The 19,664-nt window shown below is 46.3% G+C and overlaps 1 protein-coding gene across 3 annotated transcripts in view; it reads left to right on the top strand.

Moving 5' to 3' along the window:
• ank2b (ankyrin 2b, neuronal) overlaps nt 1–19,664 on the top strand; it is a 200,101-nt gene that overhangs the window by 61,665 nt on the left and 118,772 nt on the right. Inside the window, exon 1 of one of the 3 annotated variants that reach the window (XM_064343642.1) lies at nt 12,252–12,341. The exons of the other annotated variants lie outside the window; for them this stretch is intronic. Within the exon in view, the coding sequence (XP_064199712.1) occupies nt 12,306–12,341 (36 nt within the window). The 5' untranslated portion in view covers nt 12,252–12,305. Of the gene's footprint in view, nt 1–12,251; nt 12,342–19,664 lie in introns of those variants that run through there. 3 annotated transcript variants of the gene reach the window in all.

Genomic DNA, 19,664 nt, shown 5'->3' with positions numbered 1-19,664 from the left:
TTATATGCATTTGATATTTGAGGATCATTGAGTAATGTGGGAAATACCCCTGAAAAGGACGTTGTGTAGAGAGCCGTATAAAGATAACATTCTGTTAGGCGGATGGAGTGAGGTAGTGTCTCTTTTTAATTAACACCGTTAACATCATTAGTTGTGATTTGTTAGACCCTCTTATCCAGAATAACTTACCCATTATGTCAGAGTAGCTTAAATACATTGTCGCAGGCTCAACAGGGACAACATTGGTACAGCATGAAACATGGATGAGTAGCAACCAGAAAATGAGAACTAAATCAAAGCACACAGTAATGCTTTGGTAATTAGAATGCACGTGGTGCATAACAGTTGTGTTAGAGCATGCCTATTTCATATTAATGAGCTCAGCCTGCCCAGGATACTGTGATTAGAGTGTGGGAAATGGGGATTATGGGATTTGTAGTGTAGGTGTGCGCTGTGCAAAATTGACACTGTGGTAAGATTGAGGAATAGGGGAGTATGAAACACATGTTAAGTTAAGGAAACTGGGGGAAACTGAGGGAGTGGGGAACAGGGAATAATGGGTAATAGATACTTTTGGATGCAAGGGAACATGGGGTGCTGGAATTTGAGGTGTATTTTTCATCTGTGGAATAAGGATATTATGGAGATTTGAGGAATAAGGAATTGTGGTATATGTTGTGTATGTATTTATTTTTATATTTAATGGACTCCATGCTGTGTCTAATTGTGGTGAGTGGAGAGCGTAGTAGGGAGTGGGTTTGTCGGGGTGACTTCTGAAATATGTTCCTGGGGGTCAGAGACTAGAACAAAGGGAGAGATGGGGGGTGGGGAAATGGGTATGTCAGGGTTGGGGAGGCAGGGGGATGGGGGGGGGCTCTCTGTGGGTACTCAAAGATAAAAAGAGGGAGGAGGGGGATTGTTGATGCTTGTCTTAAACAGCCTGGCTATTTGACAGCACACGCCTAGCCGTGATAGACCAATCATTCGCCCTTTTCCCAGGCAAGAAAATTGTCATCACTTTGGAGCGCAATCAGAAAAATCAGGTGTCCCCCATAGGCTGTGACTGTGGCTGCTACACTGTGTTCTTGGCGAATTAGATTGTGTGTTGACATCACACAGTGTGACCGCTACTGCAAAGGCACATACATGTTATTTACAAGAAGCATTACTGGAATGTGGCAAAGTAAAATGCAGAATGCTACAGGGTTAAAGAGATGAGAAAAACAATGTGTCATAAATCACATAGTGAAAATAAATAATAAAATAAATCATTGATTTAGAATAACAAATTGTTCTTCCCTCTCTTCCTCTCTCTCATGGATTCTTTGTCTTTCTATCATGGAATTTTAACTGTGACAGTTCAGTCTTTCTAAGGGTTCTTTGGCCCCTCTCTGTCCTCGTACTTGACAGATAAATAGAGGGGGACAATAATGGCTGTCTTATTTCCCACCATGGGGATCATCTGTCTAACTCACTGAGAAATATCATTTCCTGCGAACCATGGAAACAGCTTCAGGCAAATTTGCCTTTGTGGGAAAGAAGAACTCTGACTGATTGTGAGGACTATAGAACTGAAGACAATAGATCTCGGCTTATTGTGCAGCTCTCTAGAACAGAAGAGAATGGATTCCAGAACACACCTGGGATTAGAGGCACTGTTCATTTGTGTTCTGTCAGTCAGTGACATCAGTGATGACATCACAACTGGACAGACTTGTCTGCTGTTTCACAGCACCTTCGCTCACCTGTCATGCATCCATTCCACAATACAGAGCACGGAACAGGTGCACCCTGCGAGTGTTAAAGAGGCTTCTGAGTGTGGAGAAATCACATAAAGCAGCGATAAAGCCGAATAATTACCCTTTTAATTACATAGCTAAGGAGGGAACAATTATGCTGAAGAGCGTCTATATCTGCTCTCCAAGACACCTGAAATCCTAATGTTGTTCACAGGGAGTTTAAAATGAATCGGCACAGTGGCACTCTCCCTCTCCACTCCCTCGCCATCCCTCTCCACCCCTGTCCCTCCCTTTCTTTCACTCTCTCCCCCTCTCTCCCTCTGTGTGTCTCCGATTCCGGTTTCTCGTCTCCTCATTATGGGACAGTGACTTCCCCCCACTGCAGTAGAATGGCAGTCAAATCCCCCACTGCAGAAACAATCACATCTCTCCCCCCTGCCATTTAAAGGTTAACCATCTGTGACATATTACGCCATTTTCCCCCTGTGTTTCTCTCTCTTCCTGAGGAAAGCTGAGCCAGTGTATTTTAGATGGATGTGTTTATCTCACTTCAAATTCTTTCTCTCAATCACTTTTGTAGACACGTTGTTTTTTCCCCCCTAAGCAGCGTCTCTGCGTGTGGGAGGAACAGCTCTGTCATATGAGAGGAGTAGAGCAGAATAACATCTGGGCATCTTTCTGTCCCAGTGTTGCGTGGGTAATGTAGTCAGGAAACTGGGGTGACACATCAGTGAGGGTGGCAGTAAAATTCTCAACGAGGAAGGAGTGAAATCAGAGAACCACCACGTTCCAGCACCCCCCACCACACTCCCTTGTTGCTATGCTAACGAAGCATCTGCTTGCTTCAAGCTGAGATCTGAGAAAATGGCAAATCACAGAGGATCTCTTTCCGGTGTGAAATTTCCACGAAATCCCAGTTCTAGAAGAGCATCACAGTGGTGGCAGGGTTCGATCACCGATCCAAAGACCGACAGCATCAAGTGTGGAGCCTGTGAAGAGAATTATATTCATTCTTGCAAATATCATTTATGATTTTAGATTCAGAGCTTCCCTTTTGCTGCTTTGGGATCAGAACTGAAGCTGAATGTCTCTCCAGGGTATAAAGTTAACAGAATGCATGAAGCTAAGAAAACAAAATAATTTTTTAGGTGCAAACCTAGGAGAACTGAATATGACTCACACATGTGTTGCATTTTGTGGGTCACTAAATGAGATGAGAACTGCAGCCATGGAATATTTTTAAAGTTCCAACAGCAATGTTAGTGTATGTCAGAGGTAACCAACCCTGTTCCTGGAGATCTACCATCCTGTAGGTTTTCATTTCAACCCTAATTTAGCGCACCTGATTCTACTAATTAGCAGCTCAGAGCTGTTGAGTGAGGTGTGCTTTGTTATACTGAAAACCTACTGGACGGTAGATCTTTAAGTACAGGGTTGGTTACCACTGGTGTATAAGACGATCCTCTCTGCTTTCAGAACCTGTGTGTGAGTTGCAGGTTGAAAGGAACAGATGCCACCTGGTGTACAGATGTATATCTCTGTTTCTGTCATTCCGTTAGACAGTGTTCTTTACGGTTCCATGGCTGTTCTCATCATTTAATAGTGTGAAACTCCCTCAGACAGGGTGTCAGTGGAACAGAGAAGTTTGTATGAGTGGAAATGTTTCTGGTTATGAGCGTGTGTGTGTGTGTGCATGTGTGTGTGTGTGAGAGTTTGTGTGTGAGTGTGTGTGGAGGGGGGGCTGGTGTTTTTGGGGCTCTGTGATGTAACATCCAAAGCCCCCCAAGTCTGTGTCTGCTGAAGCTCTCTGTGAGCAGAGTAGATTAGGCCTTGCGCTTGGCTGTGCCCATCTTTCTTGTACCGGTTTTTAGCTTTCCCTTGGAGATCTGTGACTGGCACACACCTACCCCCCACCCCCAACCCCCCACCCCTCAAGGTGTCATCCCGGGCCTGAATCCGGGTAAGGAGGGGGACTGTGCTGGGCGTGAGGTTGGGTGTTATGTGTCCAATCTGGGCCTTTAGCACTGTTTCAGCCCGGTGCCTCAGAAGCGCTGTGATATCAGCACTGCTGCATTATGTCTGCTAATCCATTTACCTCCTGAGCTCAGCCAGTTCTGCTGCCCGGCTCCTCGGCGAGGTCTACCTTTTGTTCTCCTAATCCAATTTCCTCGCTTTTTTTTTGTGCCGCGCCCCGAGTCGCGGCGTATCCCCTGAGACTTCGCCCACTCCAGGCGAGCTTCTGTCAGGCAAGGTCCCGGTTAGGAAACTGCACGGTAGCCGACGGCACGGAGCCGCAAAAATCCCCAGGGATTCGGAGGACTTCTGAAGGAAGGATCGCTGTTCAGCGCGATAAGGTGACACCACGACACAGTCTTTAAGGTGTGATACTCTGTCTGAGTTCCTAATTGTCCTCCTTCTCTCTTTTTTAATATTGGATCGTCCTTTGGGGGTTCCTGTAAGTGTGTGTGTGTTAAATTCATTGTTTCGCAGTCCTTAATTGATCGTGTTGCCATCTGGTGAAGACAGGGCTTAGTGCTACAATGACAATGACATTTTCAAATTTTGTTTATTCACGGTTAATGAACAATATTGTAATGTTTTGAAATTGCTCATTAAGGAATAGGCCTGTTAGCATCTCTCTGCGGCCCCAGCATGAAGACGAATCATTAGATGGTAATTTTTGAAATTACTTTTCAGTTCCCCCCCGTCATGTTGTCGTCATATTTCGTCTTTGGGGCTTTCCTCCCCTTGGATGCCAGACTACGGTGATGCTCTCAAGTGAGTCATGGGATTGGAGTGAATTAATGGCCATTCGATGTAACATGGTTTTGCACTCAAGGAAGAACTCCCCTTTTGACCCTGTACGGTACTGCACTGCTGCCTAACTGACGCAAGCGTGCACTGTCCTCCCGGGCGTCCCTTAGGGGTGACACAATGAGTTCTCCATTACTGCAGTGTTCGATCTTTCAGATCATCAATGGATTACCGGGATCAGTACCTGCATCCTCGTTAGCTGCCAAATTGTGAAGAAGCGCCTGAGAACCCGGTACAAAATGAAGACAAATTGTCAATATTATTGCTTACCCTGCCGGAAAACTGCGAGCGAACGCAGATTCATACGCTTTGAGTTATCGTCATCATTGCTTCAGAGGGGAAAAGCGTGGGAGCAATTTATGAATATTAAATTATAACGTCCGTTGTGCTCGTCTGTAAACACACAGCCCTGCTGCTCATATGAAGAAGAGAGAAAGATTGAGAGAGAAAGAAAGTGAAGAAGAGGGAGCAAGGGGTAGATGGAGAGAGAGAGAGATCCTGAAAGAGAGGGGAAGAGAGAGGGAGGAAGGGAGGGAAGAAGGATAGGATGCTTGAGCCCTTAGGATGATGTAGGGCCTCTGAGTTTAGGGCACTCCCCACTGCCCAGGGAGAAACATGCCCCAGTCGTGTAGGAGAAAGGTCCCATTGACAGTCGCCCCCAGTGCGTGGAATTTGGGGGTGAAGAGGAGGAAGTGCCTGGTGGCAGTGGCTGGAGGTCCAGGCTGGCGGAAAAGAACCAGATCGTTGTTAAGGGGGGGGAGATGGTCCCTGGCCCTGTATCTGTGAATGGGAAAAGGGACACCATTCAGGCGCATATAAAGAGATGACTGTGGGCTTTGGATGGAAGCTCTCTGAAGGCTTCCTAATGACAGTGAAGGAACAAAGGCATTCGAAGGAGAACAGAGCTGCTGTGTCATTTTCCAGTCTGGAAGCCCCTGCGGGTGTTCTGGGTAATGTCAACACGGGGACAAGATGTTAACTTCTTAGGGGACTTGGCACTTATTTTTTTCTTGTGATGTTCTGGGTGGAAACTTTCTGTTTTTTTGTTGGCTACTGGGTCTTGACTTACGGAGACTAGGCTACTCTGGTGAGTGGGACTTCGTTTTTATCGGCAAAATGGAACTTGAGCTTTGGATTGAACAAGGCCTAAATTCAGGTCTGAATTGACATGAAAAGATGAATTGTATCCTTGTCCATTCTGCAGGAATGATGGTGATGTTAATGTGGGCAGTGATTTCACCTGCAGGCTTGTTTGGCATGTCACTCTGTTCCTCCTCCATGAAGCACAATGACATCAGTCAAGCTCCGCCCCACCCCACGTTCTGGGAATCCTTCACGTATGATTGGTTTATCAGCTGAAGGCAAAGATGACCCCCTAGCTTGACCCTTTCGGTACCAAAGACTGTTCTCAGCTTCCTCTGAAGCGCGAGGGGGTAAATCCTCCCTGGGTCAAATTGAAAATATGGAAATCAGGTCCCACTTAATGAGTCTGTGGGCTCTCCACTGCCTGGGGCTTTCCTGAATAATATGTCTATTGGCCCAAAGGCCACATCCATAATTTATCTGCAGCAGGGCTGTGTGTGCTATTAGAGACTGACAAGCTAGAGGAAGAGGAAGATGACAGGGAGGTATTTATGGTGTTAGTCCAGTGAAGTGCAATGATTGTGATTAAAAACCTCAGGCATTCTTAACCTCTCTTGCACAGTTGGAAGCACTGCACCCTGCAAACATCTGGTACTGCTGGGCCCCACCCCTGCATGGTTCAGAGTGTTAGCAAACTGATTTAGTAGTCCAGGGTGGCAGTTGCCTGTAGCGACCAAAGCTTCATGGATCTTGTGAATGGCTCATAGTGACTCATTAAAATTTGATAACTCCATGCATCCTGAAGGCCCACGAGGCTTTGCACAACCAACCTCTAATTTTCGGTGTTGAGATCCCAGCCTTTGTGTCTGAACTTGTGTGCTTCTGCAGATCTCCTCCAGGGGGCGATGCTCGGTAGTTATTTCCTCCTGGAGACCTGGCAGGAATAGATTAAATATTACATTTTTTGAGCTAATACAAGTTTCTTGGATGACAAAATTAAAAAAAATTTTTTTATTGAAAGTCTCTTGTAGTGTACTGTCGGTTTTAGCATAGTAGAATGTATGGTTCTTGAGACCAAGACTAGAGACTCATGTCACCTACAGGGGACAAAAATGAAATGCCAGGTCCTATGAGGAAATCCAGGGAACTTGTGACTACCCGTGAGGTAGTACTTCTTTACGGACATTGCAGACATTCTCTGATAACGACAAGCTGTCACTCATATCGATGGACTCAGAGGTGATGCTAGAAGGGATTGGACACACATGCAAAAACAGTGATGTCACTGAATCTTCTGAGGAGAGCTGTAATTAAAGACCTGTCTCCCCAAATTATGTTATTTTATCCTCTCTGGAGTTTTTCCAGGATTAGAAACAAGTGTCCTGATGTTCATTTCCATGCATCATGAGGGAAACATTTCTCTGTCATAGACACGGTGCCTAACATAGTGCCATTTGTGTGTGTGTGTGTGTCTGTGTGTGTGTGTGTGTGTGTGTGTGTGTGTGTCTGTGTGTGTGTGTCTGTGTGTGTGTGTGTGTGTGTGTGTGTGTGTGTGTGTGTGTGTGTGTGTGTGTGTGTGTGTTTTCTTGCCGCAGCGGCATGCGGTAATTGCATATATTGTCCAAAACAAAGGAAGACACCATCGCAATAGCACCTTAATATGTATCCTGCCCGTCTTCTGTTGAAGAAAAATTGTAGCATATCTGAAATACTAGACATGCAATTTTCTGCCCAGCTCCTATCTAGTTCTGCCCATCTCATTTATGACATCCAAAAAACTGATTTCATTCCAATTTAAGCACTACGCATTGTGTTTTTCCAGAGTACACACAGAAGTGGGTCAAGATGAACCCCACGGTGGGCTCCATTCATTTTTAAAATGTGTTTTTTGTGAGGAATTTGTTACAGAAATAAATAAGACATGTTCTCTCAAACTAGCTATCCACCTGTGAGTAGAAGGGTACTGTTGCCAAGGCTGACTATTAAGATGATGCCACGTCCTGTCCAGGAGGGTGGGGCTTATCTGTGGCTCTATGGATGTGATTCCAATGCTAACAGCAGTCATTGCTTCCATATTGTTTTACGGAAAGTCTTATTTGGGTGTTGTCTGCAAATGGCCTGTGTGTCAGCCTTGTCTGCTGTAGCCCACATGCTAACCTGTTTCAAGCCCCACTGATGCCCATGTCTGATCAGCAATGCGTGGCATTACCTTATTTGACTTGCAGAAACCCCCGTCTCACATTTTACACATTTAATATATGTACAATGGACTATTTCCTGTTGCAATTCAGATCATGACCCTTGCTCAAAGATACCCTGATTGAGACCTTAACCACGATTCTATAATGATGAAACTTTAACCACTGTGGGTCTCTGATGCACAACACAGGACATTTCAACAGTTATTACAGAGTTTTGAATGTACCCAGATGTTTGTGTTTTATGTAGGGTGGTCTAGCATAGACATTAGACCTCTCTTTCAGTGAAGAATAAATCAGTGTTTTTGCGTGTCTATGAGTCACATGTGTTCATTGTGCTGTGTTATCTTTGCTTTCCAGTTTAATTAGATGGTACCTCTCCAACCTTCATTAGTAATCCATTTCCTTTATTAATATGCTTTATGACACACGGACCCATAATTAGAATCCCTTGCTGTCTACAAGCTGTTTTAATACACTGTGTTTGTGATTGCATTTCATTTTAACTATGAGATGCATGTACACACGTGAGGTGCTGTTAGTCAGTACTAGTGTGATCCTCAAGACTGTGCATAAACAATGTGATGCTTCTGAGCACATATTAGACAGAAACATTACATTACAGGCATTAAGCAGACGCTTTTATCCAGAGTGACGTACGCAACTTTTACATAGCATTTACATTGTATCCATTTATACAGCTGGATATATACTGAAGCAATTCAGGTTAAGTACCTTGCTCAAGGGTACAACAGCAGTGTTCTACCCAGGACTCGAACCTATGACCTTTCGGTTACAAGCACAGTTCCTTACCCACTGTGCTACAATGCCGCCCAGAAAGACAGAAACACTGAGTATCTCTTTGTTAGTGTGGTTTGATATATCTCTTATAGACCACACAAGCTGTATTGCCTAATCTTCTGCTGAAGTAAAGGCACTTACATTACATTACATTACAGGCATTTAGCAGACGCTCTTATCCAGAGCGACGTACAACAAGTGCATTAGTTCAAGGTGCAGAGGTGCAAAAGAAACACACTAGAGTTAAGTAAAGATCGTAGTGCCAGAAGTGACCACAGATCAGGACTCCAACCCTGTAGAGTAACCTGTTCAGCAAACAACAATCCTACTAAGTGCAAACTAGCACTGGAATCACATTTGCCTAATCAGACAAAAACAATGCTGCCAAATAAAAACTAACGTAATCATATTACCCTAACTAGGTACATTGAGCTAAACTATAGGCTAGGGAGGGGTGGGGAGAGGTGCAGCCTGAAGAGATGAGTCTTTAGTCTGCGTTTGAAAGTAGTCAGATTCTCTGCTGTTCTGACCGCCACGGGGAGGTAATTCCACCAGCGAGGGGCCAGGACAGACAGCAGACGGGAGCGGGAAGTACAGACGCGAAGAGGGGGAGGTGCCAAGCGTCCAGAGGTGGCAGAACGGAGAGGTCTGGCTGGTGTGTAGGGTCTGATGGTCCTCTGGATGTACCCTGGAGCTGACCCCTTAGCTGCCTGGTATGCAAGCACCAAGGTCTTAAATTTGATGCGAGCCATAACAGGCAGCCAGTGGAGGTCAGTGAGCAGGGGGGTGACATGGGAATGCCTGGGGAGGTTGTAGACCAGACGCGCTGCAGCATTTTGGATGAGCTGCAGGGGTCTGATGGCGGATGCTAGCAGACCAGCCAGCAGCGAGTTGCAGTAGTCCAGGCGGGACAGGACCATCGCTTGAACCAGGAGCTGGGTTGCGTAGGTGGTGAGGAAGGGGCGGATTCTCCGGATGTTGTACAGGAAGAACCTGCACGTTCGACTCACCGCCGTGATGTTCTGGGAGAGGGACAGTCTGTTGTCCATCACCACTCCAAGGTTTTTTGCGGTGGGTGATGATGACACCACGGTGTCCCCTAGGGAAATGGAAAAGTCAAGAAGGTTAGAGGATGGAGCAGGGATGAAGATCATCTCTGTCTTACCTGGGTTCAGCCTAAGATGGTGGTTATCCATCCAGCTCTGGATGTCCCTCAGGCAAGCAGAGATGCGAGCAGAGACCTGTGTGTCAGAGGGGGGGAAGGAGAGAAAGAGTTGGGTGTCATCGGCATAACAATGATAGGACAACCCATGGGCAGAGATTACAGGACCAAGAGATTGGGTGTACAGGGAGAATAGGAGGGGACCAAGGACTGAGCCCTGGGGAACTCCTGTGGCAAGGGGGCGAGGTGCCGATACTGCACCAGCCCAGGCGACTTGGAAGGAGCGACCGGAGAGGTAGGACTCGATCCAGTCTAGTGCTGTGCCACAGATCCCCATAGCTGCCAGGGAGGACAGGAGGATGGGGTGGTTGACTGAAAACTGTAGGGTCCGTATCAATTGTGGTCTCAGCTGTGGACTGCGAGCATGTAATAGAATTTTTATCTGCCAATTTATTTTTTGCAGTTGAATTTATTTCAGATGTTTTTTTTGGCACCAGAGGGTACCGTTCCTCTGTATGTCTTGTAAGATTTTGGTGAGATCCTTCACACTCCTCACACCTCTCTCTCTCTCTCTCTCTCTCTCTCTCTCTCTATTGAGGAGTTCTATTGAGTTCTGGATAGGGCCACTGCAGAAGTATATCTCTCACAAGCACAGGTTTCACAGAGGAAAATACAGTATCACAGGTTAATCATTACATCTCTCACAAACACAGGCTTTACAGAAGGCAAAACTAGTGGCGATTATGGCCAAAAAGTGGGCGGACCCATCTGGCATCTTCCCAAATTTCCAGCTGTATCTCCACCACCAAGATATTTTAATAGGAAAGTAAGCTCTTCTAACAGTATTACATTAATACTGCTATATTTTATTGACACAGAGAGTGTTGAATTCACACGTGTCTGAGCGCATCAAAGGTTGAAAGGCCCAGATACAATCTAACAGCAATTTCCTACTGAGGAACGGATTTAAGCAAATGATAAGTGTTCTGCGTCCTCCCACACCATTTTCCATCGACTTCACTCACCGCCCGGCTCGTGAGCACGCATAAGCAGTTTAACACTTGCTGTACAACGTCACCCAAAATGTTAGAGATACTAAAATGTGCAACTCTCTGAATTTGCAATGAGATGCTCCTTTTTACTCCAGTGCTGAAGTGTGGTCAGCTTTGTGTTGTTTTTATAAACACACTTCTTTTGAGAAATGCATGGTAAATGCATCGGAGAAAAAAACTTGGAAAAAATACATCCAGGCCTTTCACCTGTGAAATATTTGCTTATATAAGAGGTTTGGTAAATTTGTGGGCCTGTGACCCAGTGTAGATATGGATGCATTTCTCTTTGACCAGCATTTATTAAAATGTGGGCCGGTGTATTTTCACATGTGAAATTTAAGTCGCAGTGCATTTAAAAGGGGAAGTGTGCAACTTTTTGAGTGTGAATACTAATAAAAAGTGTCTTAGATATAGTGAGCTCTTTTTTCATATGTATCTCATGACCATCCTCAACCCCTCGACCCCTCCCACATCCTCAACCACGTCCAGTGCCTTCCAGCCCACAGTTTGGATAACGGCTGATTTAGGTGACAAGGCTGTCGATACCTAGCAGGTTGACCTACAGTCTTAATTGACACAAACTAAGTTTGCTTACTTCTGCACACTGTCTGAGAAGATGAACAGGCCTGGTTTATAGTTCTCCAGATATCCAGAGTTCCTCGTCAACTTCCTGTTCAGAGGCGAATTGGCTACAGATTCAGCTGCTAATGTTTTGGGTTTAATTACCTATCAGATCAGCCTGTTCCCTCTGGGAAATCAGTGAATAACAATGAGCAGTGCTACGCTTGTCCATTAATGTGTGGCAAAACACACACACACACACACACACACTTTCCTTTTGTGGGTAAGCAAGGCACTCAGCCATTTCAAACACCACTTTAAAAAAAGGACCAAAACGTTAACTATGATCTTTGCATCGACCTTGTTTGCTTCTTGTTGTAGTCAGCTGTGGTATTTCAAAAGCAGTGAGACAGTCTGCTGTGTGTTAAATCTGCTCAGCCCTTCTGTCACACTGTGGGAAGTGTGTGTGTGCATCTTGTGAGCCTGCGGAGGCGTGTCTCGGTGGGGCGGGGTCCGGTCGATTGACGGGCTTCTTTCCGAGCGACAGGTGAATTTCGGGACTGTTCCGCGTGGCGGGAAAGGGGTAGTGGCTGCCCCCCACGTGGCGAGGGGGGGAGGCGCGGATTCTAGGTCAGCGCTGATCCCGCTAATCCCGCTAAGGTTTGCGTCTCCCCGCGACAGCCTGCGTCTCCAGAGCGCGGTAATACCGCCAGAGCGGTGAGCGCTAATCCACTCAGAGACGCTGCGGTCCAGCGGCCCGGTCCGAGAAACACCGCTCTCCCTCCCTCTCTCTCTCTCTCCCTCTCTCTCTCTCTCGCGCACGCCTGCCGGATTCTACTTCAGGGGCTGGGGGTTTGGGGGGGGCCGGGGGCTCGGCCAGAGAAAGGGACCACTCATGAGCGGCGGGATGGTGGCGGGAGCCTCGTCACAGGTAAGGACCCGGGGGCCCCCTCTCTGGCCAGCGGGCGTGCGTCCGCTCCAGGGCGGAGCGCGTGTGGCTCTGTGAGCCTGTCAGTCAGCCTGTCGGTCTCGTGCGTGAGTGGGCGAAGTTTGCTGAGGTTCGCCCTTTCCCTCTTAGCAGTTTTCAGTGGGCGGGGGCGGGGTGGGGCTATGGGGACTCTACAGCCCTCTGGGACTACTCCAGGAGAGGCAGGGCTTGGCTAATTAATCTTTTGCCACTGAAAGAGCTAAAGCCGTAGCGGTCCTCTGGAGGAAACTAAAACATTGTTGAAGGCTGAGCTAAATCATTAGGATAAATAAGCCTCTACCTTGTCTCTTCATTATGAATGCAGGGATATGGAGGCCATTAATAATGATACAGATATTAACCTTTTCTGACAGTCAAAAAGACACTGCCAGCGCTGCGCAATTAAACGCTCGTGGACCCGTGTCAGCGATGTGCCTCGTCTTCCTCATCGATCCACACGGTGCTTCATTGCAACAGTGCAACATCTGCTGAACAGAAATAGATTCACCTTAAAGACCTGTCTGTGTGTGTGTGTGTGTGTGTGCGCACGTGTGTGTGTGTGTGAGATATAGTTTATTTTTCCTGGGTGGAGACTGAATCCTGAGTCTCTCTTGTTTTGCTGCTCACATGCCCCGCCTAGGGCCAGAGATGGGTACTACACAAACAAGCAGATGCCTGAGTTTTCTCCTCTGAATGAGGGTTGCGTGAGCACCAAGACAATAAAACATGACACTCAAGATCCAGGATTTGCAGGCAATCTTCTCTCTCCTCTTTGCCCTTTATATTTTTTGTTCTTAAATCAGGATTTTGTCTGAGATTTATAGCTCTCTCTTTAATGAAAAAACCAAGGCTTGAGAAATGCTACGGTTTTCTCGTCAGTTCGTTTGCTGTCTCTGGTAAGAAATACTCTGCTCAGTGAGCTGTTGATTTGCACAAAGGAGATGCTGACAGGCTAAGGTCATTTTGAAGTCATATAAATGCATGAGACACACGCATTTTGTAATCAGAGGTCTCCCTGATGGAGGGTAATTGAAGAGGAAAATGGCGTGACATGTATAACATCCAGCACTCTTTGCAGCATTACAATATGCTCAGTGCTTCAAAATGAAGGAGTGCAGCTTCTCTTTTTCCATCCGGAATCCGTCAGTACAGGCAGTGCATTGGGCTGGGGCGTGGCTCAGCAGGGGGCATTACGAAGGCATTAGAGTGGCGTTGCTGTTTGCAGTCTCCCACTGTTCTCATTAGTGCAGACAGGTGTGTAATTCAGTCAGGGTGTAATTCAGTCAGTGCGTAATTCAGTCAGTGTGTCATTCATTCAGTGTGTAATTCAGTCAGTGTGAAATTCAGTCAGTGTGTAATTCAGTCAGTGTGTATTTCAGTCACTGAAATTCAGTCACTGAAATTCAGTCAGTGTGTAATTCAGTCAGGGTGTAATTCAGTCAGTGTGAAATTCAGTCAGTGTGTCATTCAGTCAGTGTGAATTCAGTCAGTGTGTAATTCAGTCAGTGTGTAATTCATTCAGTGCGTAATTCATTCAGTGCGTAATTCAGTCAGTGTAATTCAGTCAGGGTGTAATTCAGTCAGTGTGTATTTCAGTCAGTGTGAAATTCAGTCAGTGTGAAATTCAGTCAATGTTCAATTGAGTCTAATCTAATGATGTGGATCTAATGATCTAATGGGGGGGGGGTTTGACTGTATTCTTTTGTCTGACAGCATAGCCCCTGTTCTCCTCCTACCCCTAAGCTGCCACTGTCTTCACCCTCTGCTCTCCTTCTGCTCTCCTTCTCATCCCTCCCTCCCTGCTCCCCCAATTATCCTCTTCCCCTCACTTTCTCTCTCTCATAACACTATGTTCACTCTCTTCCTCCCTCCGCTAACACTATGATCTTTTGCTTTCTCCCTGTAGTGTTGGCTGTTTAAATTAGCCTTCAGACTCCTGTATGTGTGATCTGTGATTTTGGTCAGCTTGTGGAGAAGCAGGAAGCAAAGCAGGTAGCAGGTGCAGTCATGGCTACAGATCACTGGTGTGTATGTAGAGACACGCACACAAACACACATACATTATGCACGCACACACACATGCATACAGGGACGAAAACCTATATAAAGAGGCTCGCCCTTCATTCAGTATTGTTTGTGATATTGTGAACCTTGTATATAGCTCGCTGCATCGATCCTGAGAATATTTTTACTGGGGGGTGGGGGGGTGGGGGCCTCATTAAGGCTTCTGAGGGACGGGCAGCTCTAATGAGGCCCGTGGGACGCCCGTCACCGATGGGATGGAATGCTTGGCTCCAGCTGCACCCCAAAGGAGCTGGCTTCTTGTAGCCGTCGCCATCGGCAACGCCCTCCTCCCGTTGCTAGGCGATGGTGTTCCTGCAGGGAGAGGGAGCCATGAAAGAACAGCGCTTCTGGAAAGGGCGGGGCCGCCGCGTTACCCCCCCGCGGCGAATGCGTATGCCTGTTTTTACTCGCTGTTCTGGGAGCGCGCTCGTTTTTCCGTGCGTGATGGATGGATTTTTTTTCTAAATTAAGAAACGAAATGGGAAATTGAAAAGACAACACCAGCGGGAGTTGTCTCCCCCCGTTGTCAGACACAATGCAAAAAAACATGCTGGCTGTCTGTGACCTTACATTCAGACAAAAACAAACAAAACCTCCACTCCTCAGTCTTTGATTAGAGCCAGAAAGTTCCAGAACATCGCTTTGGAGGTTTTAAACATTTATCAGATGACTAAAGTAGAACCCATAGCATATAAATCTGTACATACATAAAAAATAACTGATAGGAACATTACAAAATGTGCACTGTATTCAATTTTATATTTGTTTTCTTTGGTATATTTATTCACAGATAGATGCTATCATGCGTGCACAAGACACAATGAGACAAATGTTTAATGCATTTGTAACATATGACGCATTCAGCCTATCCTTCTCCTATTTCTTTTGTTGTGTCCTTTTCATGAGAGACCTTCACACATCGCAACTATGTTATTGATGTATGTCTGGTTAGAGGCTATGAAAAAGTACTTTCGGTCCCAGGAAGTGTTTCAGCACTAGCAGTGGCACACAGCTCCTCTGAAATGTAATGGGGTATGGCAGCCCTTGAACGGCTCCCCGGTGCCGTAGCTAGCGTACAGAAGTGCTTAATGGAAATGGCCATTCACGGCTCTTTTCATTTGTAGTGCTCTTGAGCGGCGAGTCTGTGCGGGAGCGAGGTCACACTCGAACCGCGGAATGCCTGGAGCCCCGAGCCTCGTCTCCTGGGCCGACCGGCTCGTGCGGCCTGTCCACCCTGTTTCATCGTTTGATGCCGCTGTCCAGCAGGGGGCAGTGCATCTCTCCTCTTTCCCCTCCTCGCCTCCAGCCTGCAGCTCCGTTTGTTTTTCCCAGCTTTTGGCAAAGGACAGTTCACAGCTGCCCTTGTTCCATTACGTGTGGTAGCGATATAATTCCTTAATGGAAAAAGGGCCGCTGTGTCATTAACCGACAAACGAGGTGGTCAGAAGTCAAGTGAATTACCGGCTGAGCGGAGAGCGAGAGAGATAGAGAGAGAGAGGTGCCATTTTTCTAGCTGTTTATAAGCACTTTCAGCATATGAGGATGCAATTACAGCGGCAGTCCGTTTCATAGTTAACAGAGCTATATGTCTGGGTGATGGGCTGTGGTTTATATCCTGCATTTACGCAGCGGGCGCCCCGCTGTTGATTGCAGGACCGAAGTGGTTATTGATTTGTTTGCAGCACTCCCAATGTTGTTTATGATGATGAGGTCTCCCTCCCGCTCTGGCTCCGCCCCCTTCTGATGTCACAAAGCAATGCTTCCCTAGCATGCATTGGAAGAGCCAATGCTTCTGAACTGTCCTCATATTGCATTTAGTTTAGCTGGTGCTGCTCTGTGTGCCCTTATTGAAACAAGCAGTGTCAGCTGCTGTAATTCAATTTGGGTCATGACGTGTATGTTTTCGTGTAGTGTTACAACTGAATTTTGTGTCTGGCCTTAAATCTTTTTATTTTTACTGTTTTCTTTATTTGTCCTTTCTGCGCAACAGATTTCCCTCTAGGGTAGTACAGATTGATTTGATGTGACTTGACTTCACTGAAGTTGGACTGTGGAAGTGTTGGAGTGTACAGATGCTGTTCACCTTGGCTGCTATTGCTTTGCAGGGTTTTGGCCCCCATAATTGCCCCTTTAACCGTCTTACTGTGATAATATGTCTCTCGGTGAGTAAATTGCTTGGTGTTGTCTGTGTTGAAGGCTTCTGTTTCAAGGGCTGCTTCAAGCAGCTACAGCTGAAATGAAAAATCAAACAAATCATGTGAGTGATGTGAATGAAATCTGAGTGATGTTTTATGTATTTCTTAGTTTCCATCAAAAGCGCCTGCTGTTCTTCAGCTGAGCTTGAACTTATTGACGATATTTTGGCTGCCGAACGAGCAGTATATTGTGTGAACAGTAGAAGGTCTGGAATCAGGGCGTTCGGAAAGCGAGAAAACAGTGCAGCGCAGGGATGTCACTTTTATTCCCTGACCCCTCTCGCCAGGATAAATATCATTATCTTTCCCTCAGCGGAGTGTAATCTCCAATGGGAGTTGGCTGGGTTCAGTGAGGACAGACACGTGCTTTACTTTACCTCATCTCTGGCGCCAGCCCTGTTCCCATGTTACTGCTCTGTGGGGCAAGCTCCCCATTGCATGGAGCACGCTCAGTAGGGTCTTTCAGTGCGGCAAGTTCCCCCTTGCATGGAGCGCGCTCAGTAGGGTCTTTCAGTGTTACAGGATCTCACATTAACAGCACACTCAGTGAAGGCTTCCTGTAGGGTGTGGTCTCTTTTATATGGAGCAGGATCAGTTGGAACCAGGGGGCCAGGATTTTTCTCCTAGCGCGTGCCAGTGGAAGAACGATTTTTGGGCTTCTCAGCACAAATAATGACGTCATAAACCTGCAAACTCGAAGGACTGTGAAATCACGAAACTTTGATGGAGGTTTGCCATGTGGAAAGTGGGAAACTATCATCCACGCTAAATATTGCAAGTTATTTTGAGAATATGAGGAATAATTTCATACATCAAAATGTCTAGGAGGATTCATGAATCATGATGATTTGTCATTCTAACCTCAATGCTGTAATCCAACTAATTGTGCAGAGCAGCTACTATAAGGAGTACATGTTTTGCGTGTTCCCAATATCCATTGCACGACAGGCCGATCAGGAAGTGATACGATTGGCCTCCAGTCCCGCCCACTGAAAACAGCGCAATCCCGTCATCCTTGTATATATTGCCAATGGTGCTGCAAAATGTCTCTTATATGGAGCATGCTCGGTAGGGTCTCCCGCAGGGTGGGGTCTCTCTCATGTTGAGCATGCTCAGTCGGGTCCTCCTCCAGCCCCAGTGCTGTGACAGGAGCTCACCAGTGTGATTGACGGCCGGGCTCTCTAATGAAGGGGAAGCCAGATGGTGCAGGGGAGTAATCTGCTTGTCTCAGTGCTGCCCCTCCATCTTCACATTCTACAGGACTTCACTGAGGCCCTTGGCCCCTCCCATCAAAGCGTTTACAAGAGTGTGCAGTATGCGATGCTGAAAATGATCGGTCTTATGTTTATGGTAGAAACACTGAAATTAAAAATCCCCTGAGTCGCGATTAGTCTGGCCCTTTTCTGGGAAAGACAATGCAGTATGTCAATTAGACAAAATATCCACAGGATATTAAGCACTAACATAAGAAACCATCGGAAAAAAAGAGGCTTTAGTGGGTTGGGAATGCAGACCCGCAATCTGTATCTCTAATGTGCAAGAAAATATAGTGGAGCACTATTATTGGTCAGAGTGATTAGTGAGGTTTTTGTGAGGATGCAGCAGTTTCGTTCTCAATGAGCATGATCAACATCCTGGATACTGCCATGAATCATGGGAATGAACTACTGTGAAATATTCTCATCTACAGTAAAATACGCATGCCTGCACTCACAGAAAACTATGTCCCTGCCTGCTCGGCTGCTCCTGGCACAGGTCCATGCTCTTGGACACAGACACAGCCAGGCCATTGAATTTGTGTCCCTTGTCTCACCTGGTCTGTTCATCTGGTCTGTGCGGGTGCTGTGTGTGTGTGTGTGTGTGTGGAGGGGATGGAAGCAGTCGTTAGGAGGTTGTAGAATCTTACGCCACGCAGTGCAGTTCTGCTAATGCATCCGTATTTTCAAAAATAAATCAAGTCAAATTTGGACATCACATGATCCACAATATTTATACCAGACCTGGTTCAAATATGTATTTGTTTTGGATTCAAATACTTTTCTGTGCTCTATTGATCTTGCCTGGTGTAATTGAACAGAAGGTGGGGTACTTTTTGAGAGTATTTCATTGGTTCCAATACAACAGACAAGTTGATCAGTATGGCTTAGAGAAGCACTTGAATCCAAAACAAATATATATTTCACCCAGGTCTGATTTATGCTGTATGTACTAAAACCTTGCAGTGCATAATTGCATTTACTTCCAATGGTAGCAGGGCTGCCAGGTCAGAAGCGGGCTGTGATGCTTCATTTATGTCTGCCATGATCGTCACATTCTGTCACATGGAGTGTGTAACCAGAGCACTTCATGTGACTTTGAAGCTGCCCCTCAGGGAGGGCCACAAATATAAATCGGACTTTTACTTCCGCAGGGTAGAGATAGTGTGTACAGTGTGCCTGAAATCAAACTGAGCTGACCCCATAGCAGGGAGAGAGTCTCCTGGCAACAGCGGGGATCGTGTGGAAGCTGCCATTGACTGTAATGGAATGTGACAGTTATTTTTTAAACCTGATTTAAAAAACTGGCTTTTGTTTGGGAGGGGCATGGCAGTGCCTTCTCAATCGCTCACTCCTCATTTCACCCCGTGTCTGAGTGTCTGTCCGTTCTCTTCCTGGAAGCTTCTGACTTGCTTAGGATGTCTAATCAGTCTGGTAATGCACACCCGTGCCATCCCATATCCGCTATCCACAGTGTCTGATTCTCTGTGATACCTCAGGGACACCACAGGTAACCAGCGCTTTACGCTACGTTGCAGGGAAGGAGATGCATCTCCTGTGGTCTGACTCAAACAAAGAACAAAAGAGCCACCCAAATAATGTGTGTTGTTCTGCTGTGTTCATAATCAGTCTCTGTCTCTGTAATTATCACCCTCAATCCGTGACTGATTTTGCTGAAGCTATTTATATTGCAAGCCTTTCATGCTCATTACTCTGTGTTGGACCCTTGTCAGACTAATCTTCTGAATGATTTCCTGAAATGACTTAAAATC

The sequence above is a fragment of the Anguilla rostrata genome, chromosome 7, assembly GCF_018555375.3.
Source record: "Anguilla rostrata isolate EN2019 chromosome 7, ASM1855537v3, whole genome shotgun sequence".
Taxonomy (NCBI): Eukaryota; Metazoa; Chordata; class Actinopteri; order Anguilliformes; family Anguillidae; genus Anguilla; species Anguilla rostrata.
This window is presented reverse-complemented; position numbering and strand designations above follow the sequence as displayed.